This window comes from Lolium perenne, chromosome 1 (genome assembly GCF_019359855.2).
Source record: "Lolium perenne isolate Kyuss_39 chromosome 1, Kyuss_2.0, whole genome shotgun sequence".
Taxonomy (NCBI): Eukaryota; Viridiplantae; Streptophyta; class Magnoliopsida; order Poales; family Poaceae; genus Lolium; species Lolium perenne.
In genome coordinates, this window is record NC_067244.2 from 234,445,243 (window position 1) to 234,454,824 (window position 9,582).

Here is a 9,582-nt window from a genome sequence, read left to right on the forward strand (position 1 = left end):
GGGATGCCATAACCAACCCTTGTCACCTTTGGCGAATAGGCAAAGAGCGGAAGATATTGTCTTTCCGGAGAAATCAACAACATACAATCCGTTCTCTACATATCCAACAAGAGCTACACGGAGTGCCTTGCTCCACAAGAGGACCACCATATGTTCATCATAGAAAGTACATAGACCCATACGAGCAATTTGATGAACGGAGAGTAAATTGTAACCAATGGTCTCGACAAGGAGGACATTCACAAGTGAGATGTCGGGTGTTACCACCACCTTGCCAAGACTCAATACCTTAGAGCACGTGTTGTCGCCATATGATACGGTAGAGTGAGAAGGCTCGAGGTCGACAACAATATTCTTGCTTCCGGTCATATGACTTGTGGCTCCACTATCAACCACCCACTTAGCGCCACCGGAAGCATAATCCTACAAGGAATCAAGTCTTGGATTTAGGTACCCATTTTTCAATGGGTCCTATCATGTTAGTAACAAGGGGTTTGGGAACCCAAATAGTCCAATCAACATTGTCCTCTTGAGGACCAATCAACATTGTTCTTCTTCTTCTTGGTCCTCCTATTCCTCTTCCTTTTTGGCTTGGTAGCCACTCCTCCTTCATTACAAGAGCCCTCTTTGGCTCCATCTTTGGCTTCAATGACTCCTTCCAAGTACTTGGCTTGAACTTGGAGTCTATCAATTTTTGCCTTCAAACGATTGACTTCATCTTCATGCTCCAGGTGAGGGTGAGTGATATCAAACACTTGGACTTCCTTTGCCTTGTTCACTCGGAAATTTTCCATAAAAGCTTCTTCTTGGAGAGAGTTCATCTTCATGAGTAGACGCTTGTCACTCTCCATCTTGGCAATGTCACTTTCATGGGTGCAACACGTACGGTCCTTGCTCAAGGGAAAGTACTCCTTCAATGCTTCCTCTTGCATGGAATTGACCTCCATGAGTTTGGCTTCGCTCCTCTTCAAGGCGGCTATCTCTTCCTCATGATCACAACAAGTGACATTATCTTTGCTCATGCGGAGGCATTCCATCAAAGACTCTTATTGCATGCTACTCAAACTCAATAGCTTGGCCTTGGTGGTCTCAAGAGTGGCAATTTCTTCTTCATGATTGCAACATGAGGTCTTTTCCTTGCACAAGCGGTAATACTTATCCTAGGCTTCTTCTTGAAGAGCATTGACCTCCAAGAGAAGAGCATTGTGCTTCCTCAAGGAAGCAACTTGATCAACAAGCTCGTCATGGCAAGAGATGGGGTCTTCCTCATCTTTCTCCTTGTTGGCTTCCTCGAGAGAAAGCATCTTCTTCTTGAGCTCACCCATAAAACCAAGAGCATGGTCTCGGTCCTTGGTGAGTTGGGAGATAATAGCATTGTTGGAGTCTTCAAGGGTGATGACACTAGCTTCAAGAGACATGCGAAAATTTTGTTCCTCCTCAAGTGCTTGATTGAGAGAGGCAATCTCATTTGCCGCCTCCCTTTCAAGCCTCTCCTTCTCCTCTATAAGGTCTTGTGCTGCACCAAGTTGAGCCAAGAGAGCCCCAACATGAGTCTTGGTATCCCCTTGCATGTTAGTGAGAAAAGAATCCAAACCCACAATCTCACGCTTAATGGTGAGACTAGTGGCATCATCAATAGATAAAGCATTAGTTGAAGATGAGAGTTTGGAAGGGGATTCTACCTCCGAGGATACCTGTGCCATGAGGCAATGGACGTTGTTGGTGATGAGGTTCTCATTAGGAGAGTCGAAGAGGGAGATAGAGGGAGTGGTAATGGCGATGGCGACCACTCCCTCTCCTTCCTTGTTGGAGCTCTTATCCTCATGTTCTTCATCCTCATCGGAGGAGTACTCTTCTCAAATGATAAAGGCTCTAGGCTTCTTGGTGAAGGAGACCTTGTCATCATCGGGCTTGGAGGAGAACTTGGAGAAACCTTTGGAAAGTGACTTGAACTTTTCCTTGCGGACAAGCCTTCCACCATTATCTTCTCTTCTCTCAAAGATACAATCCGCGACAAAATGACTCTTGTCGCCGCATTGTAGCATGTTCTCCCCCTTTGCCCCTCCCTTGGGCTCTTGGAGAAGCTTCTTGGATAATCACGTGATCTTCGTGGTCTTGTGCTTCGGGACTTGTTTCCCTCCCAAAATTTCTTGGCGGCAAGAGCCATGTGCTCATGATAGTTGGTCTTGAGATCATCCGGTCCCCACTCAATGGGATCCTCATCGCTTTCACTAGCCTCATGAACCTTCATCTTCAATGCAAGGTTGGGCGTGCGGGTGTTGTGGGCGCGAGCAACAAGATCCTCCGCATTCTTCTTGGAGATGTCCAAAGCGATGACTTCGCTAAGAACTTCATCGGATGTCATAGCACGGAAGGAGGCGTTTTGGCGGATGGCCGTCAACTTCACTTCCTCATAAGGGAGGAGAGCGTTGTAGAACTTGCGCTTGATCCAATGGTCATCCACAAACGTTGCTCCAAGATCTTGCATTTGTACGGCGAGAGCGATGAGGCGCCGATAGATTTCTTCGGGGGTCTCTCCTTCATTCATGACGAAGTTGTCGGCCATGTTGTTCACTTTATCAAAACGAGAGCTTTGGATGCTCTCATTTCCGAGGAAGAGCTTGTCGAGTTTATCCCATGCTTCCTTGGCGGTCTTGAGCGAGCGGATATGAGCGCGGTCCTTCGGCGTGACGGCCATGTGAATCATGTTGATGGAGATGGCGTTGAGTTGGTCATCCACCACTTCTCTTCTTGTCAAGCTCTTTGGGTCTCGTGGTGAGTAGCCCTCCTCAATGATGCGCCAAAGCTCGGTAGATGCGCTGCGCACATGAGAACGCATTAAGAATTGCCAATTTTCAAAGCTATTTGATTCAAGTAACGGTGGTGAACCATGCGACAAGATATGTGACATAGGTATTGGAACGTTTATGGTGTAATCACTTGGTGGTGGCACCGCATGATTACCCCCTAGACGTTCCGCAACCGGTGTCTCATCCTTCCCCTTTGTTGAAGTGCCGGTCTCCCCAAGCCCTTCCTTTTGTGGATCTTTTGTCGATTGCGCGACAAAATCAGCAAGAGGAAATTGGTTAGCTTTTGGTGGGGGATCCTTGGCACTTGCCTTAGGATCTACGATAGGGGTTGGTTTTTGAGAAACCAACTCCATCATCATTGCCTTCATTGGTTAACGATGGATGACTCCAATTTCTTTAGGTCATCCAACGTAGCCGTTGTGCTATAGATAGGAGATGATGGAGCGGGTGGCACAAGGAAAGTTGACCCATTCACAATTGTCTCTTGTTCGGTCATTTCTTAGGCAGTAAAGCCCGAGCAAGAAAACCTCGCTCTGATACCAATTGAATGGATCGTAGCGAATAAGAGGGGGTGAATGGATGCTACGTTAAGTTTTAATCTTTTTCAATTTTAGCGGTGCGGAAGGTAAAGGTGATTGCTTTAGCGGTGTCGGTGTTCCTACAATGATCCTAGACAAGAGCAACAAGCAAAGGAACAAGCAAGATAGTAAGAGTAAGGAGCGGGACAACCAGATGGCGCGAAGAGGAGGCGAGGTTTGTTTCCTGCAGTTCCTCTCACAAAAGAGAGTACGTCTGCGTTGAGGAGGTGCTAGCCTCACACAAGAGGCTAGGCGGCCACACCACAAAGGAAGGTCTCACATTCTTCCTCGAGAGAGCTCCACAAAGGGGCTCCCCCTTCTCCACTATGGCACCGGTCGAGGCGGTGATTCCTTCACAAGGTTGGGGCGAGCTCCACACCACAAGGAGGCTCCTAACAACCTATGGAGCTAGCACAACACCAAGCTAGCCTCCATAGGTGCACTTTCTCCAAGATCCCACCATAGGAACCCTAACACCAAGATCCACTAAGGACTAGCAAGTATTGGTGAAATCTCTCTTGGTAGAACTATAGATCGGGGTCTCCTCCACCACTCCTCAAAATTTGGGCAAGATTGGTTGGATGGTTGGGGAGATCCTCAAGGTATAAGCTCAGCAACGGAGGAGAGAAAGATAGGAGAGATAAAATCGTGTTGGGGAAGAAGGGCCCTTTAAATAGGCCCCCCGAAATCCAACCGTTATCTGCAGTTTTTGCCTAAGCGGTACTACCGCTTTGGAAAGCGGTACTACCGCTCTGGATTCGAAATCCCCACAGAACTTGTCCACGTGGACACAAAGCGGTATTACCGCTCGCGGTACCGCTTGAGGTACCGCAATGGGCTCCAAACCTTACTGGATCCCAAGCGGTACCGAAGCGGTACTGCCGTAACTAGTTACAGTACTTAAGCGGTACCTCGGGCGGTACTACCGCCCTCAAGCGGTACTACCTCTCAAGGTACCGTAAAGGTACCGTAACCTGTTCTGTGGGACAAAACCAGCGCAGAACTCCAGAGCGGTACCATGGGTCGGTACTAGTAGGGGTAGCGGTACTACCGCTACTAGTACCGGTAGTACCGTCCTGACAAAAACTGCTTTCTCCTCTTTTTCTCTCCAACCATGTTACCTCGCGACACACACACACACAAAACCAAAAAACCTATAAGCTACGCTTCAGTCCTCCGATCTTGACGTGTCCAACGAGGTCACCGTGCACTTGCAAATCTAACAAGGATACTCAATGCACACGGTGAGATTGTTCAAATGTTGTCATTAAACACACAAAACCCGGGGTTTAGATTTTGCTCTTTCAGTCCTCAAAAGCAAGCACGCTCCAAACTGACCTAGGAATGTGTTGTTTTTTGTATTTCATCCTCCGGTCAGCCCTCTAGGCCATCCTCATTGAGAAGCAAGAGGCGACTGAGAAACATGGAGTGCCACCACAGATGGTAACACTAGAAACACTCCAGTCAGCCCTCTAGGCCATCCTCATTGAGAAGTAAGAGGCGACCGAGAGAGAAACATGGAGTGCCACCACAGATGGTAACACTAGAAACACTTACGCGTTTCGTCTTGTACGTATTAAATGCTGAAACTCTACTAGCCTATAGGGATCTTGCGACGTAGATAGTACAGGACAAGTAGGTGGTGGGCTTGGAAAACATGATTGATTTACTGAGCTGCATCGGCCGAATTACCTTTACCGAATGGCTGTCTCACCCTCACCTATAAACAGTGCCACCCTTGGTTGCGGCGTGACTCAAACAAGTGCATCGGAGTCGGACTAGAGCTTTTTTTGAAGTTCTGATTGCCGCCGAAACACCACACGAGTGGAGAATGGGAATTGTTTCCGAAGCAGCAGATAATATGCATTTGCAGACCAAGACGACCGACCGAGTCGAAAGCAGTTTCCGCATTGGAAGCACTTTGGCATCTCCTTTGAAAAACGGGTTTGGTACTCACCATAAAACGTCTATGGGACAAACTGTATGCAGAGATCATGTGTGGTTGGTAAAAAAATGAAGTGCTCCGTACTGCATTACTACCTCTGTTAGGGATTATAAGGCCGGCATGGATTTCTAGGGCCAATTTAACCAACATAACATTACAATACAAAAATTATGTCACTAGAAAGTAGAACATCTAAATGTTCTAATGATATTATATGTTTTCTACTATATATCTTTATTAGATTATTAGTTAAATTTACAATATAAAGATACGTGGAGATCTTATAATCCATAACAGAAGGAGTGCCACAACTGGATATACTATACAACTGGAGTATCAAACAACCTCCTACTTTTTCAGAGGAGCGCCTTCTTCGCGGCGGCACCAGCCATGCCCAACATGTTGCATGGCACTGCAGTCTGCAGCCAACAACATCCGCGATGTTGTACGCGTACTAATCCTCCAACAGCAACAAGAAAAAATGAATTAACCGCTTTCATCTATGTCCATATAGAAACATGTGGGTGTCGCATTCGTTGGGCTGCAAAACAAATGTCACCAGCTAGCTAAGAACATCTCCAATCAGGTCTCCTAAACCATTTCTTAAAGAGATTTTGGCGTGTTGGACGTTTGACCACCTAGGAATGTGTTGTTTTTTTGGCGTGTTGGACATTTGCCACACGCTCCAAAGTCCTATTCGATCAGGTGCTGCCCAATACGATATTCGGTGTCCCAAGGTCATCCCCGCCGGGCGCCGGACACAACTAAAAGCCACGCGGCGAGTGGCAGGTCTTCGGTGTCATCCACACAAATAAATTCCATTTCTCTCGGATATGGTGTTTTGGCTCCTAGGTCTAGATGCACCTATTATAAAAAATGTATTTTAAATTTATTTCAAAATATTTAAAAAAATTGAAATAAAATCCTGAGTGTGCACACATATTCTATGTTAGGTCACAAAAGTTTGGAAAAAAAATTGTGTGCACTATGTAAAAAAGACAAAAAAAAAAGTCTCGTTAAAAGCTATTTTGGAGCGCTGGAAATTGTTTTTTTACACTAGCCAGAAAAAATAATATTTTTCATCAAACTCAGTGTGCGAAAATAGAATGTCGGGTGTACACCCTGATTTTTTTCAGAATTTTTAGACATTTTGAAATATGATTTTGAATAGTGGGTGCATCTACACATATGAGCCAAAGTAGATTTCCCATTTATATCCCGCATTCTTTCATTTCTACCTCCAGCTGCTTCTTTCATTTCTCCCTCCCGCTGCTCATCCCTCCCACGCAGATCGCCGCCTCCACTTGTAGACATGCCATCGGATAATCCCAAGAAGGCGGCAGCCAAGCCATCGGACAAGGCGCCAGCGAAGAACGGGGTGAAGGCGCTCTTCACGAAGCCCCGGAAGGCGCCGACGCTGAAGACAAAGCTGGAGTCAATGATCCACGAGAAATGGGAGGCAGCCATTCGGCCGATTTGGCACATTTTCCGGACCCGGTTTGGGGATGCTTACCGAAGATGCTCTCATTTCAGAAAAAAAAACATCGGAAAGTTTATTCCTCTTGTAGAAACACGCGCCAGGATTCTGACAGTGGAGCCAGGGTTTTGTAAATGGGCGTACAAACTTTAGATCTTATTATTGCTCTACTCATCATCGATTAGGATTAATCATGGATAGAAGATGCACTCAATCTAGTCAAATAGGCAGCCCGGATAAGTTATTACTGTATCGGTATATCATCCACAGTTTCGATGGTATAATGCCTATATTTATTTCATTATTTGAACGTACCTCGTGTAGTTCTTTTCAATTTTTACGTTTCTTGTAAAAATAAGACTTAAAGGATAGCGATAGTTTCAAAATGACATAAAGCACAGAAATCATCCATACCGCTGTCTATACTGGAGAGCAGATAAAACATTATCATTGTACCCCTGCATCATCCATGTACAACTATAGTTTCAAGCCAGCCTTGTAGCAGTATATTTTAACCACCCAGTTCTTGTATGGAACATACTGCTGTGAGATGAATCAACCATTGCCCCATGTTCACTGAAAAATCTGGCAGGAGTGTGGCACTTTGACATCAGAAAATGAAGAATAAATACAAAATGCATTTCTGCAGAAAGGCACGGCCAGTCTCAACTTTGGAACATAAGGCTTGGTGACACTTGGAACCCGTTCCTGATACATTGATCACTGAGGTTTGGCTTTGGCCGCTCATACAAGATGTACCATTATAGACAAAAGGATTGGATATCAATGGCCAGTACCGCAGTTCCAGTCTCTGCAATCATGATTCCTCCTCAAGCATGTCGATGAAACGCCTTCCATCTGACTTCTGAAAGACTGACTTATCAAAGTGCAGATCGTTGGTCGAGACCGCCTCAAATCTGGTCCAGAGTTCCTTCTTGAGTGTGGTTTCACCAGCGTGCCTTCCCTTCAGGTTAGAGCATCTCCACTCGTCTCCCCACAGAGCCCCCCACGGCCACTTTTTTTCATCCGGACGGCGAAAAACGGCCCAGTCAGGCCCCCGGTTCCTCGTTTTGGTCCGGATTTGAGCCTATTTTCGTCCGGACTCCCCATGCCATCCTCGGTTTCCCGGGGGTCTCCCGGGGACTCCGGATGAAGCTAAACCAACCGCCCACGCCCACGTGTCTCCTCTTTCGTCCGGATTCCCCGAGCCATCTTCTTTTTCCCCGAGAAACGCCGCTTGGGGAGCACACGACTGGGAAACTACTCCTCCCCACGCCAAATCTTCCTCCAATCCGGACGAAAATTTCGCCGGATTTGGACGTGGGGAGCGCCAACGAGTGGGGATGCTCTTAGTGCTTTCCAAGCCTTTCCAGGGAGTACCAAGCAAGGCCTTGCTATGCACCGCTGGAGTTTGGATGGGATTGTCATCTGGAAGATCCAGCCTTCCCTTCAGGTTAGTGCTTTCCAAGCCTTTCCAAGGAGTACCAAGCAAGGCCTTGCTATGCACCGCTGGAGTTTGGATGGGATTGTCATCTGGAAGATCCAGCCTTCCCTTCAGGTTATTGCTTTCCAAGCCTTTCCAGGGAGTACCACCAACCGCTGGAGTTTGGATGGGATTGGCATCTGAAAGTTCCTGTCTCCCCTTCATTTTACTCCTTTCCAGACCTTTCCAAGGAGTATCCTTTGCTTGAACTGGAATAGGCTTATCATCTGTTGGACTGGGATCCATTAACACACAGGTCTTGAGGGGTGACAAAAACCAGTCAAGAGCCTCATCAGCCTCTCTCCTTCGGCGTACATCTCCAGCGGGTAGATTAAACCCATACATCTCTGGATACCTTGACGCCAGATCCTTTTCATCAGACAACATGTCATCAGAGGCTGCAGAAGGCTTGTTGTCACTCTCAGCTGCTCCAGCACTGAGAACACCATCCTTGCTTGAGCCCTCTGATATTGGAGAGAACACATGTTGTTTGCCTCGCAATGCTGTCTTCAGGCATGGACTAGGCAGTGCTATCCTGCTCTTCTGAATTGAGAAACTAAAAGGCGAACACAGGCCATCTTCTGACGAGCCTTTCTTCGCTTTAATAAAATGAGGTGTCACCGCAGTAGCCCTTGCTTCCTTTGCTTTCACACTTTGCTCCAGATCAGGACGATTGTCATCAGAAATGGTCAGCTTCCAAACAGGCAAATTGGGAAGATTCAGCTCATCCATGCTGGCATTAGTCTTCAACTGCGTTTTGGATGATCTTGGGCACCTAGATGAGCCTGCTTTTGTCTTCGGCAATGGTGTCGAGAGAAATCACTTTATGGAGTTAGAAGATGTGTCTAACTCAGCGCTCCTGCTCTGGCGACGAGGCAGGCGACTGGGACGTCGTCGCGCCTCCCCGCCGCCACCGCCGCAAATCCCGCGCCCATGGGGGGCGCCTGGACGTTGCCGTCCGCTGTTCGCCGACGGGGAGTAGGTTCTCCCCCTTGGCGGACGCTCTGTGCCCGCCGTCCTCGTCTGAGCCGGAGGTTCCCTCAGATCTGGAGCGTGATGAGGAAGTGGTCGCCTCGCCCGCCGCTGTCTGCCTTGGAAGCTTCTTCGACCCGTCGTGGACCGCCTCGGGGCCGGCGGTGACGACGCCGCCACAACCCGTCCCTGACCCTCGCTGTGCTGCTCCGCCGCTGCCGCTCCTGGGGGAACGAGACTTCCCACTGCTGCCATCCTGGGGGATGCCACGGTCGGGGCCCTCGCCTGCTCCACAGGTCCCTGCGCACCTGGGCGGG

General features: G+C 47.9%; 1 protein-coding gene across 1 annotated transcript; it reads right to left on the reverse strand.

The window, feature by feature from the left end:
* Nucleotides 1-7,196: 7,196 nt before the first annotated feature.
* On the reverse strand, nt 7,197-9,111 carry LOC127337723 (uncharacterized). Its single transcript, XM_071824938.1, has 2 exons — nt 8,264-9,111; nt 7,197-7,780 (listed from the first exon to the last, which is right to left on the reverse strand). Exons 1-2 carry the CDS (start codon nt 9,023-9,025, stop codon nt 7,628-7,630), a joined length of 915 nt encoding a protein of 304 aa, XP_071681039.1. The 5' UTR covers nt 9,026-9,111; the 3' UTR covers nt 7,197-7,627.
* Between the last annotated feature and the right edge of the window lie 471 nt (nt 9,112-9,582).

Coding starts and splice junctions, on each gene's coding strand:
- LOC127337723 (XM_071824938.1), bottom strand. CDS start 9,025: ATGGATGAGCTGAATCTTCCCAATTTGCCTGTTTGGAAGCTGACCATT. Junction 7,781..8,263: donor AAGGCTTGGAAAGCACTAAC/CTGAAGGGAAGG, acceptor AGATGCTCTAAC/CTGAAGGGAAGGCACGCTGG.